Source organism: Solanum dulcamara, chromosome 2 (genome assembly GCF_947179165.1).
Source record: "Solanum dulcamara chromosome 2, daSolDulc1.2, whole genome shotgun sequence".
Classification (NCBI taxonomy): Eukaryota; Viridiplantae; Streptophyta; class Magnoliopsida; order Solanales; family Solanaceae; genus Solanum; species Solanum dulcamara.
In genome coordinates, this window is record NC_077238.1 from 74,614,476 (window position 1) to 74,633,758 (window position 19,283).

At 37.0% G+C, this 19,283-nt stretch overlaps 2 protein-coding genes across 2 annotated transcripts; both read right to left on the bottom strand.

The window, feature by feature from the left end:
• Positions 1-11,975: 11,975 nt before the first annotated feature.
• On the bottom strand, positions 11,976-12,512 carry LOC129872992 (uncharacterized). Its single transcript, XM_055947969.1, has one exon. The coding sequence runs from the start codon at positions 12,510-12,512 to the stop codon at positions 11,976-11,978; it is 537 nt and encodes a 178-aa protein (XP_055803944.1).
• Positions 12,513-13,943: 1,431 nt separating this feature from the next.
• LOC129873002 (uncharacterized) lies at positions 13,944-16,411 on the bottom strand. The gene is made up of 2 exons (XM_055947978.1): positions 15,411-16,411; positions 13,944-15,117 (listed from the first exon to the last, which is right to left on the bottom strand). The coding sequence occupies exons 1-2, from the start codon at positions 16,409-16,411 to the stop codon at positions 13,944-13,946; spliced, it is 2,175 nt and encodes a 724-aa protein (XP_055803953.1).
• Positions 16,412-19,283: the final 2,872 nt, after the last annotated feature.

Below are 19,283 nucleotides of genomic sequence, written 5' to 3' on the forward strand. Positions count from 1 at the left end.
CGTTACCTACCCTCCTCATAATCTGATAAGGACCAATGTAGCGGGGACTAAGCTTCCCTTTCTTTCCAAATCTCATCACACCCTTCATGGGTGAAACTTTCAAGTATACCCAATCGTACACTTCGAACTCTAAATCTCTTCTTCTAACATCAGTGTAGGATTTTTGGCGACTTTGAGCAGTCCTCAACCTCTCTTGTATGGTTTTCACCTTCTCCATAGCTTGGTGAACCAAGTCTGGTCCAATCAACTCAGCTTCACCAACTTCAAACCAACCAATTGGTGATCTACATCTCCTCCCATACAGAGCTTCATAAGGAGCCATTTGAATACTCGAATGGAAACTATTATTGTATGCAAACTCAATAAGAGGTAAATGATCATCCCAATTACCTTTGAAGTCAATAACACAGGCTCTTAACATATCCTCCAAAGTCTGTATCGTACGCTCTGCCTGGCCATCTGTTTGCGGATGAAAAGCAGTACTAAGGTTCACTCTTGAACCCAAGCCCTTCTGAAATGATTTCCAAAACTGAGCAGTAAATTGAGCTCCCCTATCAGAGATGATAGACAAAGGAACTCCATGCAGTCTAACAATCTCTCTAAGATACAGTTTGGCATAATCCTCTGCAGTGTTCGTAGTCTTAACCGGCAAGAAATGGGCCGATTTGGTCATCCTATCCACAATCACCCAAATAGAGTCATGTTGTTTGCGGGTTCGTGGTAAACCGGTAATGAAGTCCATATTGATTATTTCCCACTTCCATTCTGGTATCTCTATATTCTGAGCCACTCCACAAGGCCTTTGGTGCTCAACTTTAACTTGTTGGCAATTTGGGCACTTGGACACAAACTCTGCTATATCTCTCTTCATTCCACTCCACCAGTATACTTCTCTCAAGTCATGATACATCTTTGTTGAACCTGGATGGATGGAATACTTAGAATTATGGGCTTCTTTCATGATTCTCTCCCTAATACTATCAACACTTGGAACACATAATCTTTCTTGATATCTCAACACTCCATCTCCCCCTTTGGTAAAAGTCATTACCTTCTGCTTGTGAACCTCATCCTTCAGTTGAAGAAGAATAGGGTCCTGATCTTGCTTTTCTTTCACCTCTGCAACTAGAGATGATTCGGCTCCATTTCGTACTATTGTACCACCCTCACTAGAGTCAATAAGTTGAACTCCCAAATGCGCAAGTCTATGCACTTCCTTTGCCAACTCCTTCTTTTCCTCTTCCACATGAGTTGTACTCCCCATAGATAACCTGCTAAGAGCATCAGCAACTACATTTGCTTTACCTGGGTGGTAGAGAATGCTCATGTCATAATCCTTGAGCAACTCTAGCCATCTCCTTTGCCTCAAATTCAGCTCCTTTTGGCTGAATACATACTGTAAGCTCTTATGGTCTGTGAACACATCCACATGTACACCATAAAGATAGTGACGCCAAATCTTAAGAGCAAATACCACAGCTGCCAACTCAAGGTCATGAGTGGGGTAGTTCCTCTCATGAGTCTTAAGCTACCTGGAGGCATAGGCAATGACCTTACCTTTCTGCATCAATACACATCCCAACCCAACTCTTGAAGCATCACAATAGATTACAAAACCATCCATTCCTTCGGGTAGGGATAGTACTGGAGCAGTAGTCAATCTAGATTTCAACTCTTGAAAACTTTTCTCACAAACATCAGACCATTGAAACTTAGCCTTCTTCTGAGTCAGCTTAGTCAATGGTGAGGATATGGATGAAAATCCCTCAACAAACCTCCTGTAGTAACCAGCCAAACCTAAGAAACTCCTTATGTCGGTTGGAGAGGTGGGTCGGGGCCAGTTCTTAACTGCCTCAATCTTTTGAGTATCAACTTGGATTCCATCCCCAGATATAATATGACCTAGGAATGCTACAGACTCAAGCCAAAACTCACACTTTGAAAACTTAGCATACAACTCCTTCTCCTTAAGAGTTTGAAGGACAATCCTAAGGTGATTAGCATGCTCACTCTTACTTCTAGAGTAGACCAAAATATCATCGATGAAGACAATTACAAACGTATCTAGGTATGGCTTGAATACTCGGTTCATGAGGTCCATAAAAGCTGCTGGAGCATTTGTCAATCCAAAGGACATAACAAGAAACTCAAAATGACCATAGCGGGTTCGAAAAGCCGTCTTCGGGATGTCACATTCTCTCACTTTCAACTAGTGATAGCCTGATCTGAGGTCTATCTTAGAGAAACATGTGGCACCCTGAAGTTGGTCAAATAAATCATTTATTCTAGGGAGAGGGTACTTGTTTTTAATGGTGACCTTGTTTAGTTGTCGGTAATCAATGCACATTCTAAGGGACCCATCTTTCTTTCGCACGAATAGGACAGGAGCGCCCCAGGGTGAGACACTTGGCCTAATAAACCCCTTATCTAGGAGGTCTTTAAGTTGTTCTTTCAACTCTTTCAACTCAGCAGGAGCCATCCTATAAGGAGGAATGGAGATAGGTTGTGTATCAGGAAGGATATCAATACCAAAGTTTATCTCTCTATCAGGAGGAATTCCGGGTAGATCCTCAGGAAAGACTTCAGGAAACTCATTCACAATGGGAACTGACTCAAGAGATGGAGTCTGATCATTAATATTTTTGACTCGAACTATATGATATATACATCCCTTAGAGATTAATTTTCTGGCCTTAAGGTAGGAAATAAATTTACCCCTAGGCACTACAGAATTCCCCTTCCACTCTAAGATAGGCTCGTTTGGAAATTGAAACTTGACAATTCGGGTCCTACAATCAACCGAAGCATAACAAGAATAAAGCCAGTCCATACCAAGAATCACATCAAAATCAACCATGTCCAACTCAACTAAGTCAGCCATGGTATCCCTATGATAGATTGACACAGTACAATTTCTATAGACCCTCTCAGCTAAGATAGAATCACCAACAGGAGTAGCCACACTGAAAGGCTCAAGAAGACACTCAGGAAGGATCTCAAATTTACTAGCCAAGTAAGGAGTCACAAAAGATAATGTAGCACCTGGATCAAGTAATGCATACACATCAAAAGAAAGGACTCGAAGCATACCAGTAACAACATCGGGTGCGTTTTCTTGGTCTTGGCGACTACCCATAGCATACAGGCGGTTGGTTCCCCCACCTGCACTTGAAGCTGCACCTCTATGATTACCTCTATTCTGTGGAGCTGCAGAAGAAAACTGAACTCTACTACTTCCATCTCCCTGCCTTTTTGAAGGACACTCATTCTGGAAGTGACCTATCTTTCCACATCCGTAGCAAGCATTGGTGCCCACACGACACTCTCCCAAATGGAGCCTTCCACATCTAGCACATGGTGGTTTCCCTCTAGAACCTTGAGCCATACTTAATTGGGACTGAGAACCTTGAGATCGGAAGTTTTGGTGACTTAGAGATCTTTGATCATACCTGGTATTAGGTGTAAAAGTATTTGTTGGGGAAGGTGCATAATTGGAAGACCTTTTCTGAAAGAAAGACTTGTTACCCTTCCCCTGCTTCTGCTCATTCTCATGCCCAACAGACTTAGCCTTCTTGCTTAGGTGTTCTTCTCGGTCCTTTTTCTTATCATCCTCAACCTGCTGAGCATACACCATCAATCTAGAAAAATCCATGTTAGAAATCATTAGCATTGCCTTACATTCTTTCTTTACATGTTTGCCTAGGCCAGAGACAAACTTCCTCATCTTAGACCTCATATGGGGAATCATTTCTGGGGCATATTTGGACAATTGAATAAACTTCAAACTATATTCTTTCACAGTCATACTCTCTTCCTTGAGGTTCACAAACTCCTCAATTTTTGCTTCACGTAGCTCTTGGGGAAAAAAGTTATCAAGAAATGCTCTTTCAAACTCATCCCAAAGAGCAGGCTCTGCATCTTCACCTCTACTTTCTTCCCACTGGTTATACCAGACATTTGCGACATCCTTGAGTTGATAAGACACCAACTCAACACCCTCAATCTCTGTAGCATGCATCGCTTTTAGTATCTTCCACATCTCATCAATGAAATTTTGGGGGTCTTCATCAACGTTAGAACCCGTGAAGACCGGTGGATTCATTCTCAGAAAATCTCTGATCCTCGTGGCAGCAGACGGCTCTTGATAACTAGAGCTAGGAGTTGGTGAACTCTGGCTACTATTTCGAGCAGCCACCAACTGGGTGAGCATAGCAATCGCTCCTCGAAAATCATCCTCAGAAGTAGGAGTGGTCTGAACAGTAGGTACTTGGGGTACCTCAGTAGACCTTGCAGGTCGGCCCCTAGTTCTCCGTGGAGGCATCACTGACTGTGGAACCTCAGTGCTGGGAGCGTTCCTCTGACTAGCTGAACGTTTAGGAGGCATGTCTGAAATGTGTAAACGCACGAATTAGAAAGAAAGCTTTTATAGAGTTAAACTCTATCGCACGAACTCAGATTATGAAAGAAGTGAAATAATTCCTAATGTCCTATAGCTTCCTGATTATAAGTGTGGTGCACGACACACCTATAAACAAGACTCTACTAGACACGGCTTCATAGACACCCTAGAACTCTTGAACTCTGTGCTCTGATACCAAGTTTGTCACGCCCCGAGAGGGTACCCTAGGCGTGGCCGGCACTCAGAAACCATCTCTGGCTTCCGAGATAACCACTTGGTCTCATTACTCATTTGTTCATCAGCGGAAGACTTAATAATACTAATGTGGGATTGTCATAATCAAAGGAAAAATATATAATTCTTAGAAGAAGTAGTTTCTAAGGAGAACTACTCCGATTACATCATCAGACTCTGTCTATGAAGCCTCTAATACTCTTAGATGGTGCCAATGACATGTCCATGGCTACCTCAAAAGAAACATCACACTCAACAATAATAAAAGGATAAGGAGTTCCTTCGAATACAAGAAGGACTCACCAAATAGCTGAAAAGAAATGATCTTCAACGATGCGCCTGTTGAGGATCTCTAACACCTGTATCTGCATCATAAAACGATGCAGGTCGAATGACGTCAGTACATGGAATGTACGAGTATGTAAAATGGCAGGAAGGTAAGGACAGATATCAAGAAACTCCTCTCAAGAAAACTCAGCTCAGAACTCAACATCATCTCAACATGAATATGTAATGCAAGTTTAAAATATAATAATAAAAATAATAGTAATAAGCAATGCTTACTCAGTTGGGAGTTTCTCTAACCGACAACCATCACTTATGAGCTAGCGATGATACAACGAAGCGATGTCGTTGCCACATCCATCCAATACCTTGTCAGGGTAAAGGACATCACCATCTTGGATCCATTCATCAAAGTCCTCTTTTTGGGACTTAAGAGGCATAGCCTCCATCCTACGCTGGCTACGTAGTTCTGGGGTTTGAGTCAATTAAACTCTTACCCAACTCGGTGCTCAATACTACTCCCAAAATATGTGCTCATATTAAACTCATCATCTAGTCTCATTGGACTTTAATTTAAATCATCAAACTCATCTCATTTCATGTTCATCAATCATTATACTTCCAAAAATATCATTTACATCTCATCAAAACATCTTGCTCAAAATATCATTTTTCTCAAATTCATTCAAATTCAACTCTTTTACTCTTTCAAAACTCAATAAAATACATATATAGTATTAATTCATATAACTTTCTTTTTATCAATAAAAATAATAAAAAGCCAACATCTTTACTCAAAACATATGTAAAAATATTCATGAACATCAAATCAATTAGAATTCATGGGAAAGTAGCCATGAACAATAATTCCAATAATATGAGAGATAACAATAATAATAATATTAATGCATAAATATATCAAACTCAATAGAAGAAAAATTAATTCATCTAGAATTCAAGATTTGAATAAAACTCAACTATAACTCAATTATAATAAATTTAAATATTGGGCGCATGGACGAACTCAATCCAATGCTATGAAAGCCTTACATACCTTAAATCCGAAGGTTTACTCCGAATTGGAATACTCTTGGATCCCTAGCCTTTTCTCCTCGCCGGAGCGTTTTGTGTACTACCCGGAGTATAAGAATAACCGGAGTAGTATTTTTATACTACTAAAACTAAAACTATATTTGAGAAGAAGTATATAGAGAGAAGAAATGCTTAGGAAAGCTTGATGAATAAAATGAGGAAATAAGGTGGGTATTTATAGGTGGGAAAGAGGGACCTAACAATAAATAAAATAATTATAAAGAAAAATCTGAAAATTTAATGGAATATATTGATGTCATGGATGATGTTAAATGGAGGACAATTTATGTCATGCATGATGTCAAATGCATCTAGATGTTTCCATGGTAGGTAAGATGAGTTCTTTTTAACAGAATACTCATTTTCGAAGCTACGTTTGAATAAGATAAATTCCTTATTAGGATTTGGTTTCTTCATAAGAATTGTAGATATGGAAGTCTAGTTTCATATCGTTTAAGAATCAACCAATTTGGAGCAACCTACAGTGAGATATGAATTTTCTTCTATCAACACTCAATTCCGTCACAGCACTATATCTTGCAAAGATTAATTTATGTGACCTACTTATACTCCGAATTTGAAGTTATGTTCTTCATGAAAGTTGTAGGTAAGGATGTTGTGATTACCCAGAAATTTGAATCACCTAATTTGGACCAACCTATGAAAAGTTATGCCCAAAATACAAAGGCTGTATTATTTTTGTCGAGAATTGAAATACCGACATACAACATTTTAGGGGTTGTTACAGTCATCTTATTTGTTTGCTATTCAAAAGATCTAGGATATCGACTCCATGTGAGGGTATGATGATTATATCAAGTCTCAGATCAAGACTCCATTTTTGCTCCAGGAGTGTTCATGCAAACAAGAAAATAATGACGAAATTAGCAAGATAATAATTTAGGATAACCTTTTATGATAATAACAATGAAAAATAAAAGAAGAATGGAGTAAATATTACCTGTTGCTGGGCAGTGAACGGAAATGCTTTGGTCACGAATATACCCTCGTTTTTCAAGTAAAGTCGAGTTCAAATTGAGAGAAAATTCAAAAATTCTTTTACAAGAAGATACTTAAAATGAGAGTGTAAGATTTTTTTTTTTAGTGTTCTTCCCTATTCTGTGTGTGTTTGTGTAAATCTCCTTCTTCTTCTGTCCAATCCCTCTATTTATAGGGAGATGGAGATTAAATAAAAATAAAAAAAATGGATGATTAAAATAATGCGGAGTGGACAAATTAATAAAATAATGCGGAACGGGCGAAAATATAAAATAATGCGAAACGGCGGAAAAATAATAATTAATATGAAATGGGCGGAATATCTAAATAATGCGAAATGGGGCAGAATATTAAAATAATGCGGAATGAGTATTATTATATATATATCTTTTGAAAAATAGGTTATGGCGGATGAATATATATATATATATATATATATATATATATAGGGATAGGCAAAAATTATTTGTTTATTTTATTTATTTCGGATGAATATAAATATATATATATAGTTTAGAGACAAAGGGGTATGGGCGGGGGCACGCGTCAGTTTTTTATTAGTATAGGGAAACGGGGAGGGGACAAAAGTACGGCAGAATATTATATATATATATATATTATATTATTTTATTTTTAAATTATTATTATTATTATTATTTTGGTCGGATGAATATGGAATTTTTTTTATTTTTTATTTATTTTTTATTTTTAAAAAGGGGGACAAAAGTGCGGCGGAATATATCATTATATATTATATTATTTTTCGGATGAAATAAAATAATTTATTTATTATTTTGAAAATATAATAAATAAAAAAAGGGTACAAAGTATGGTAGATAATATATATATATATATATATATATTGGGAAATGGGAAGTGACAAAATATGTTTAGTTTATTAATATGTGGGTATATATATATATATAATTTTTTCTTTTTCTGAAAAGTGGGGAAGGACAAAATATATATATATATGTTTTCAGTGAAGGGGACATGCGTGTGTTGAAGAAATAAACATAGTAAAGTTATGGAAAAAAAAGGGGGGCACGCCTTGAATACTATATATATATATATATAAATATATATATATATATATATATATATATATATATATATATATATTTATATATATTATTATTTTTTAGTAGGAAGGAAATGGGCGGAAATATATATATATTAAAAGTGTTAGAATATGGGGGGGACGCGTGCGGTATATTTTTTATTACTATTATTTTATTTTCTGAAAAATAAAAGTAAATTTATAAAGTAAAGAAATTTGAGAAACTATTTAATGATTTTAGTCTAAAGATGTGTAAAATTAGTTTATGCGTAGTATATAGATAGAATGAGATGTGAAATTTGGGGGATGATATAAATAGTAGAATTAAAAAAAGTTGTCAATATAGAATTAATTATATGTTATTTAGAGGGGAAAAAAAATGAAAACGTAAAATTAATTAGTGAACTTGGTTATCAAATAAGCCGAATTAATATCAACTAATTAAAAAAAAAATTAACCTCATTGTAACTAATTATTAATTTACGAAATATTTAATAATAATAAATAAATAATCTTTTTTATAAGTCAATTTTAAATATTATTAAAAGATAATAACTATATAAAAAAATACATATGTTATGAAGATGACAAAATATTTAAAATACACTTGAAAATATGCATGGTTTTATAAAAGCTAATTATTTTAATTTGTTTAAAATTGAAGAAAGCTAGAATTAAAATAATTAACTTGAAATGTGAGTCTATTAATTAAGTCAAGCTAATTAACAAAATATTTAGTAAAAAAAAATAATCTTTTTGAGATAATTTTCAAATATATAATAAAAATATTAATGTTCAATAATTATTATATATATATATATATATATATATATATATATATCGAAATTATTTTAAAATAATAATATGTATGCATTTTTATTTATTTATTTTTTTAAAAAAAAATTACGTTATGGATGGTCAAAATTGGGTGTCAACAGCTGTCCCTCTTTGATCGAAGACGATGAAAGAGTTTTTGGGCAAATAAGTTGACATAATAGACAATTTTGTTCTGACCATCAACGTTGAAAATGAAGTTTATGAAAATACGGAGATAAGAAAGAAAAAAAAAATGTGAAAAATTTGGATTGATTTTATTTTTGAGTTAACAACAAGTCTCGAATCCTTCGGGATTCAAGTCAAGTGCAGCTTTGAAATTATGTCAGAATAGGGTGGAGCGAATTGTAAATGCCATCATTTATAAAATCGTGTCAGTATTAGTGAATGAGAAAGTATTGACAGAGGTGGCCACAGAGAAGAATAAGATTGAACAAGTGAAGAGTTATTTAAAAAAATGAAGTGAACCAAAAAGGGAGCGTATTGACAATATAAAGAGATAAAAGTGGAATTAAAAACCTGGACTCGACAAGGGGCGAGAATATTGGGAAGAACGAAGTAAAGCCTAACCCCAAAGAAATCGTCCCAATAACGAATAATGGCGAGACTGGATTTTAAAACCTTAATTATGGAAGTAGGTTGAGTAGAGTTCGAGAGTAGATTCATGACCATTGTTGGTGAGTTTGACTTTCCAACAAATATCCCCGTTCACTGCTTAGAAACAATTCCACGTTATGCTGCGGTTTTTGCAAAACTTAAACTTGATAAGACAATTAGTAAATATTAAATATAAAGCAATGTGCAATAAGCTTATGAGAATGACACCTCTAGGGTGCGAGTATATATAATGCGGTCTTGCAAACCGTAATGATTAAATAAAGCTTATGAAAATAGGGTTAGCCGATGGTTCATGAGAATGATGCCTTTCAGCAATAATTAATGAAATGAGGTCTTAACCCAAATAATTTATGAAGATTGCAACTTCTCAAGTCAATGATTAATGAAAATGACGTCTTTGCAAATATTGTAATTTTTGCAAGCGTTTTATGCAATTATATTTAAAGCATTTGTGCAAAGCAGTAAAAAAAACAATTGAGAGCCACGTGGAGCGCAATAAAGCATTTGAATATATCGAAAAGCATTAGTGCAGTGCATTTGATAATATTTGAGAGCATTTGTGCAGTGCGTTTGAATATATAAGAAAGCATTAGTGCGGTGCATTTGAATATATAAGAAGTATTTGTGCGGTGCATTTGAATATATAAGAAAGCATTAGTGCAGTTCATTTAAATATATAAGAAAATATTTGTGCAGTGCATTTGATGACGTTTGAAAGCATTTGTGCAGTGCGTTTGAATATATTAGAAAGTATCTGTGCAGTGCATTTGGATAATATAAGAAAGCATTAGCGTGGTGCATTTGAATATATTGAAAAGCATTTGTGCAGTGCATTTGAATATATAAGAAAATATTTGTGCAGTGCATTTGAATATATAAGGAAATATTTGTGCAGTGCATTTGAATGTATTAGAAAGCATTTGTGCCGTGCATTTAAATATATAAGAAAGTATTAGCGCGGTGCATTTGAATATATTAGAAAGCATTAATGCAGTGCATTTAACAATATTTGGAAGCATTAATGCAGTGCATTTGATAATATTTAAAAGTATTTATGCAATGCATTTGAAAAGATTACAAGACATTTGTGCGATGTGTTCGAAGATATCTGAAAGCATTTGTATAGCGTATTGCATTTAAAATTATTTGAAAGTATTCGTGGAGTGCATTTGAGAATATTTATGCAGGGCATTTTAATATCATTGGTAGTACAACTGAAAATATTTGTGAAATCAAGATATTTGGAATTTTCGAGAAGCTTGATTTAAAACATAAATTTATAAGTAATTCAAACCATTCAGCATGATCCTTTCGAGGCTATGAATATGTTGACCCCTTTGTTGGCCGATAATTCTGGCAAGCCTGTATTCAAAGAAAAATTATGAATTTTGGGGGAGGTTGATTCACATTGACTTTGAAGCTTTGGCTCTTCATACTCCTTCTTTCTTCAACTTAGTTTGGACTTGCAATCCCCATCTATTCTAAATCTTGGCTAATAAATAACAGGAAAATATTTGGTGTAAAGGTTCATATTAAAAGTAATAAGATAAATTATACATATATATATAATAGTAAAGAATTTCTGCAAAATTTTAGATTGCGACATGTCGTGAAACGAAGCAAACGTCCTTTTTCTGGAGTCTTTCTTCAACCTGATTATTCTATTTCCCACATACTCTTCAATTTTCTTGATGTCTTCTTGTAATGTTGCCCGCAAAATTGTCCCAGTTTTGGTAAAGAGAGATAATGATATTTCATCATGATAACGAAAAGACCGAACCATACGTAATTCGTGAATACATTCCTTGAGAATTGAAACAAAGGGGCCGAGTCCTTTATTGGTTGCCGATGTATCCAACATGAACTAGACTATACGTAATTATCATATACGAAATAATAATAAGAAGGAGGGAAATGAAAATTTTCTCATAATGTGACCGAAGCCGATACAGGCCGCCTACGTATCCCACCAAGGGAATCAGGCCAAGCGTAGTTCATAGTACATAACAATGGGATCTTCTTTATAATTTCTTCTAAGTGACCAGACCCGATATGGGTTCCCTACGTATCCCGCCAAGGGAATCAGGTCGGAACGTAGTTCTTCAATATTACATGAAATATTACATGTAAACAATATAAAGGCTCCTAGACATAGTATTTCTTAATCGCATCTGAATTGATGGCTTTCGGCCATATATTTCCATCCATTTCTGCTAGAATCACCGCTCCTCCAGTCAACACTCTGTGAACCACATAAGGCCCATGCCAATTAGGCGCAAACTTCCCCTTAGCTTCTTCTTGGTGCGGGAATATCCGTTTTAACACCAATTGTCCCGGCTTGAACTGTCTCAGTCTTACCTTTTTATTGAAAGCTTTGGCCATCCTATGTTGATAAAGTTGTCCGTGACAAACTGCATTCATTCTCTTTTCATCAATGAGCATCAACTGTTCATATCATCTTTGTATCCATTTGGCATCACTCAACTCAGCTTCTTGGATTATCCTTAGGGATGGTATCTCAACTTCCATTGGTAATACTGCTTCTGTTCCATAAACCAAAAGATAAGGTGTTGCCCCAGTCGAAGTCCTAATCGTGGTGCGATAGCCGAGGAGGGCAAACGACAAATTTTCATGCCAATGCTTATAATTATCAATCATCTTCCGCAATATTCTTTTGATATTCTTGTTGGCAGCCTCAACTGCTCCATTCATCGGTGGTCGATAAGGAGTAGAATTGCGGTGAACGATTTTGAACTTATCACATATCTCATGCATCAAACCGCTATTGAGATTAGCCCCATTATCTGTTATAATCGAATGGGGAATGCCAAATCTACAAACTATGTTATTGCGAACAAAATCTGTCACCACCTTCTTTGTCACTGACTTATGTGAGGATGCTTCTACCCATTTTGTGAAGTAATCGATAGCTACCAAAATGAACCTATGTCCATTTGACGCGGCTGGCTCAATAGGACCGATGACATCCATGCCCTAGGCTACGAACGACCAAGGAGAACTCGTCACATTGAGTTCATTCGGTGGAACTCGGATCAAATCACCATGAATCTGACATTGATGACATTTCCTCACGAAGCGAATGCAGTCTGTTTCCATAGTCATCCAGAAATATCCGGCCCGCACAATCTTCTTTGCTAAAGTAAAACTATTCATGTGTGGCCCACAAGTACCCCCATGTATTTCTTCAATCAACTTGCTCGCCTCTTGGGAGTCAACACACCTTAATAAACCTAAATCTGGAGTCCTCCTATAAAGGATTTCTCCACTTAAGAAAAAGTGATTTGCAAGCCTCCGCAGTGTTCTCTTTTGAATATTCCTTATGCCTTCTGGATAATCTCCTTCTTTGAGATACCTCACAATATCATAGTACCATGGTTCTCCATCCATTTCTTCATCCACATGGAAACAATAGGCCGATTGATCCTGCACATTGATTTTGATTGGATCTATGTAATTCTTGTCTGGATGTTGAATCATAGAAGACATGGTTGCCAAGGCATCTGCGAATTCATTTTGAGCTCTAGGAATATGCCTGAACTCTATCTTGATAAATTTCTTGCATATTTCCTTCACACATTGCAAATAGGGGAGTATCTTCACATTCTTGGTGCTCCATTCGCCTTGTACCTGGTGAATCAATAAGTCTGAGTCACCTATAACCAACAATTCTTGTATATTCATATCAACAACCATTCTGAGTCCAAGAATACAAGCTTCATACTCCGCCATATTGTTAGTGCATAGAAACTTAAATTTCGCTGAGACTGAATAATGTTGACCTGATTCTGAGACAAGAACTGCCCCAGCACCGACTCCTTTAGAATTTGCAGCACCATCAAAGAACATCCTCCACCCATGATATTCTTCTAAAATATCCTCTCCAACAAATAACACCTCTTCATCAGGGAAATAAGTTTTAAGAGGTTCGTACTCTTTATCCACAGGGTTTTCAGCAAGATGATCAGCAAGTGCTTGTCCTTTGATGGCCTTCTGAGTGACATAAATAATATCGAATTCACTTAGTAAAATTTGCTATTTTGCCAACTTCCCCGTTGGCATAGGCTTCTGAAATATGTATTTGAGTGGATCCATCCTTGAGATGAGAAAAGTGGTATACGCGCATAAGTAATGTCTTAACTTTTGTGCAACCCAAGTCAAGGCACAACAAGTGCGTTCCAATAAAGTATACCGGGCTTCATAAGGCGTGAATTTCTTGCTCAAGTAGTATACAGCCTGTTCTTTCCTCCCAGTTTCATCATGTTGTCCTAACACATATCCAAATGCATTGTCCGATACTGACATATATAGTAGCAATGGTCTCCCCGGTTTTGGAGGTACCAAGACGGGCGGACTAGACAAGTACTCTTTGATTCTGTCAAAAGCTTGTTGACAATCTTCAGTTCATTTAATAGCAGCATCTTTCCTTAACAACTTGAAGATTGGTTCACAAATTATAGTCGACTGTGCAATGAATCGACTAATGTAATTTAGTCGACCAAGAAAACTCATTACATCATTTTGACTCTTTGGAGGGGGCAAGTCTTGAATAGCCTTTATCTTTGAAGGATCCAATTCTATGCCCTTCCTACTCACAATGAAACCCAACAACTTTCCAGCAGGGACACCAAATGCACACTTCGCAGGATTTAATTTCAGATTATACCGCCTCAACCTATCAAAGAACTTCTTCAAATTTGTGAGGTGATTTGAGCTCTTTTGTGACTTGATAATGACATCATCTACATAGACTTCAATCTCCTTATGGATCATGTCATGAAAAATGGTAGTCATAGCTCTCATGTATGTTGCTCCTGCATTCTTGAGTCCGAAAGGCATTACTCGATAACAATACACTCCCCAAGGTGTGATGAATGCCGTTTTATCAGCGTCTTCTTCATCCATTAGAATCTGATGGTAGCCTGCAAAGCAATCAACAAATGACTGCAACTCATGCTTTGCACAATTATCAATAAGTATGTGAATGTTTGGAAGTGGAAAATCATCTTTCGGACTAGCCTTGTTGAGGTCTCGATAGTCTACACATACTCTGATTTTTTCATCTTTCTTTGGCACTGGCACTATATTAGCTAACCATGTAGGATACTTTGTGACTCGGATGACGTTGGCATCGATTTGCTTAGAAACTTCTTCCTTAACTTTTAAACTCAAATCAGGCTTGATCTTCCTTGGCTTTTGCTTGACTGGAGGACAAGATGGATCAGTCGGCAACTTATGTGAAACAATGTTTGTGCTTAGACTCGGCATATCATCATAAGACCATGCAAATACATCCATATATTGCCCCAAAATACCAATAAGTTCCTTTCTTTGAGACGGAGTCAAATGGATGCTAATTCTTGTTTCTTTCATTACTTTTGAATCTCCCAAATTTACCGTCTCAGTTTTATCCAAATTTGGCTTTATTTTATTCTCAAAATGTTCAAATACCTCAGTCAACTCTTCAGGCTGCACCTCTTCTTCATATTCCGCAAAAGATTGCTCGGTATTTGAGATTTGTTTGCTCGTTTCATTACATGTCACATTCTCGGTATTGGAAGATTCATTAATTTGCTCGCTGAAAGGGAGTAAAAATAAATAAATAAAATTTATAATTAAGTACAAAATTTTGAAATTTAAAGCAGAAAATATGGCTTAGACATGCCATTTAAGATTTCAAAAGTGGAGGCAAAACATTTAAAGATTCTTAAACATGATTCAGGCCTCAAATTTGAATCATGTTATTTCATTAATTCTAATACAAACATCTACCAAGATTTCTGAGGAAACGGGGATGGGTTACAAGTCCAATTGTTCAAAGCATCTCCAAGCTCCACATCCCATATGGTCAGAATCTCGGTACAATCTTACAAGATCATGTTGCATTCCACTTCTTCCATAAATAAGTTTTTGAGTCCTTCCACGAGGGTGTCTCCAGCATCATCCTCTGATTCTTTTATAATATATGCCTTGGAAAATGACTGATTCAAGTGCGGGATGGGATGGGGCAATGAAATGTCACTTTTCCTTTTGAGATCGGCCAATGAGACTTCTTTAGGAGTAGGCTTGTATCCTAAACCAAAGGTGTATTTCTGGCCCGAAAATTGAATTGGTTTCACTATTCCACCCAAGTTCACTCCAAGACCTCGACCAGGCATGAAACCATTCTTCAACATTTCCCAAGCCACCATCATAAGCACACGTGGCAACTTTACCCTTTCAGTTTGATGGACACACATAATCTCTTTAGTATGGAACACAGACCCATCCAGTTTTTCCATACTTTCAACAACAGGGATTGAATTGTCAGGATACATGGAATTACTACCTTCTCCATGAACAATAATCTCGTGGTGGTTCCAAACAAATTTCAAATTTTGGTGCAGGGTAGAAGGGACCGCACCAGCCATATGGATCCAAGGCCTCCCAAGCAATAAATTGTAACTAGCAGGTATGTCCAATACTTGGAATTCTACCACAAACTCCTCGGGTCCGATTTGTAGTGGCAAATCAATTTCGCCAATGACTCCCCTTTGTGTCCCATCAAAACCTCTAACCTTCACATGACTTTCACGAATTTTCCCTATATCAATTCCCAAAGCTCGAAGGGTAATGAAAGGACAGATATTGACAGCTGAACCATTATCAATCAAAACTCTAGAAATAAACTTGTCCCTGCACCTGACAGTAATGTTCAATGCTTTGTTATGTCCCAAACCTTCAGATGGTAATTTCTCTTCGTGAAAACAGACTTTGTTTGCTTCCAAAACCTGCCCTACCATGGCTGAAAGATTCTCACTTGTGATATTGGCCGGAACATAAGCTTCACTTAAAACTTTCACCAAAGCGCTCCTGTGAGTTTCAGAACTCATCAATAATGACATCAAGGAAATTTAGGCGGGAGTCTTCTTCAATTGTTCAACAACAGAATATTCTTTTATTGGCATTTTCCTCCAGAAATCCTCTATTTCAGCTTCTGTCACAACCCTCTTTTGGTTAACTTCCTTATTCGGTACGATTCGTGCAACACCTTCAGGGGCATAACATCGCCCCAATCTTGTCATTCCGGCAGCAGCAGCTTCTACAACTACCTTTCCTTTCCCTTTGTCCTTTGTGTCAGTTGAGTAACTCTAGGGAACTGCTTTAGTGTTAAAATAAGTTGATTGAGCAACCAAAACCGTAATCTTAGGTTTAGGAGCCAAAACTTCCACTTCAAATGGTGCTCGCGCCTGGATTTTGATAATGGGAGCAATAAAGGCTGATGCCATGACATTCTTCTCTTCTTTGATTGGCAAAATAGTCCCTTCCAAATTGTATTCTTCATCAATGGTGATCATGTTCACATTTTCATGATTTGGAAGAGGATTGTTATTTACATTGGGGGCAGCACCTCTGAGTTGACTAACTCCTTCTTTGATTAATGCCTCAATCTTGTTCTTAAGAGTAAGACAGTTTTCGGTGTCATGTCCAGCAGCTCCAGAGTGATAGACGCAATGCTTAGTGTCATCATACCATCCGGGAAGGGGGTTGGGAATTCATGCTTGGATTGGTTGGAGTATCCCTGCGATTCTCAACCTTTCATATAGTTGGGATAAAGGTTCGGATAAAGGTGTATAGGTTTTGGGTGGTCTTCTTTCAAAGTTTGGGCGGGGCCTGGGTGGATTTAATGGGCGAATTTGTATTTGATATGGGATTGAGGTGGGTATGTAGGTCGGTATTGTGAGGATAATATATTGGCTGAGTGGTGTAAACTGGATAAGGGGCGACAGAAGGCTGGTAATATGGTTGAGGGACTTGGGTATACTGACTATGGTATGAAGGTTGGGGTAAAGGGTTTAGGTATGTTAACATTTGGTTTGGCCTACGTTCCTGGATGGTCATGACAGCGGACACTCCGTCCTTCTTCTTCTTAAAGGCTCCTCTAATTGAATCTGACTGAATTGCTTTACTTGTCGCTTGCAAGGCTGCCAAATTAGTGATTCTCCTAGTTTTGATACCTTCTTCAATGAATTCTCCCATCCTTACAACTTCAAAGAACTTTTGTCCTACCACGCTTATCATTTTTTCATAATACGTTGCATCTTTTTGAGATTGTATAAAAAGGGAGGTCATCTCACTTTCTGTCATCGGAGGTTGAACTTTTGCAGCATCTGCTCTCCATCTCATGGCATATTCTCCAAAAGACTCCGTCGACCTTTTTTCTAATTTCATCAAATAGAATCTATCTGGTATGGCCTCAGTGTTGAACTTGGACCTATCCATGAAATCCTGTGCCATGATACTCCAACTATGCCATTTCTTCGGATCTTGACTTGTATACCAATCCAGTGCTTCTCCTGTCAAACTCCTTATGAATAATTTCATTCTAATGGCCTCATCTTTCCCCACTCCAACTAGCTTGTCACAATACGATCTTAAATGAGCTCATGGATTTTCCTTCCCATCAAACACATCAAATTTTGGTACTTTATATCCTGCAGGCAAATCGACATCAAGATGAACACATAAATCCTCATACTCAAACCCTTCGCACTCCTTGTGAAGTTGGATACTTTTGAATGCTTCTTTCAAATTACGAATCTCCCTAGCTACACTTTCATCTGTTTTTGATCTGGCCTTTCTCTCCATCTCCTCATATGGATCGACTTCTGGCATGGTTGGTATTGGAGTAACGAAAGGTTGAGCTTCTGTTATGTATACTTGTGGCACATATTGCATGTTAGGAGTTGTAGTATGTGTCACAGGTATATGTTGGATCGTTTGGTATTTTTGGATGAGCGGGTTGGTTTGGGTGAGTGGGGCTTTTTGGGTAAGTGGGTTAGTTTCAGTGAGTGGAGCTTGGGTAAGTGTAGTTTGGAGGACTGGAGTTTAGGAAACATAAGGGGTAGTGAAAGGTAATGGATTGGTTTGTTGTGAGTTGATGTTTGCGAAATTGACTTGTGGTTGGTTGACGGGTTGTTTAGGAGCAGTCATATTAGTTTTGAAAGGGGAAGGATTTGGAGGGAAGTCTTGAGGCGAGAGAGAGTCAATAGGTGGAATAGTTGCATCTACCCCATGTTCGGGAAGTGGTGTATTTAGGCTAATTGACAAATTGGTAAGGTTTCGAAGTCGATCGATCTCTCTTTGCATATTGGCCATTTGTTGCATCAGGTTAGCAATATGTTCATTATAAGGAATAGGATCCCTTCCTTCTGAAGCATCAGGTTCATCTCTTGGGATAGTGACAAGTCCTAAACCATCTTGATCGGATGCACTTGAACCAGTCATATCGGCGGGTGATCGGCCTTTTGATCTAGTGAAGTATGGATGATCCGCCAGTTCGCAGTCAACACGAATCAACCTTTGGGGAAATAAATTAGAAAGGAAAAAGAAACCTCTGTAAAACAAAAAGAAAAGAAATATATTAGTATAAATAGAATAATCAATTAGGTAAATAGTGTTGGCAAATAAGGGAACATGTACCACATAGCAAATAAATCACATAGTAAGAAGAGAAATTAATAGTACAAATGCGACCTAATATGCACGGGACGTCTTTTATGCCAAAGGTAGGCCTAAATGCCAAATAATGAGATTTATGATAGGTTGATCCAAGCTATTAACTTGAGATAATTTGAGTTTGGAAGACAAAAGATCCAATTTTTATTAAACAACAATAAAAGGGTACAAAATACATGGAAAGATGACAAAAAATGGAAACAAAGACTTAGCCTAATTCTTGCTCTTAATCAAAATGGTGAAGTG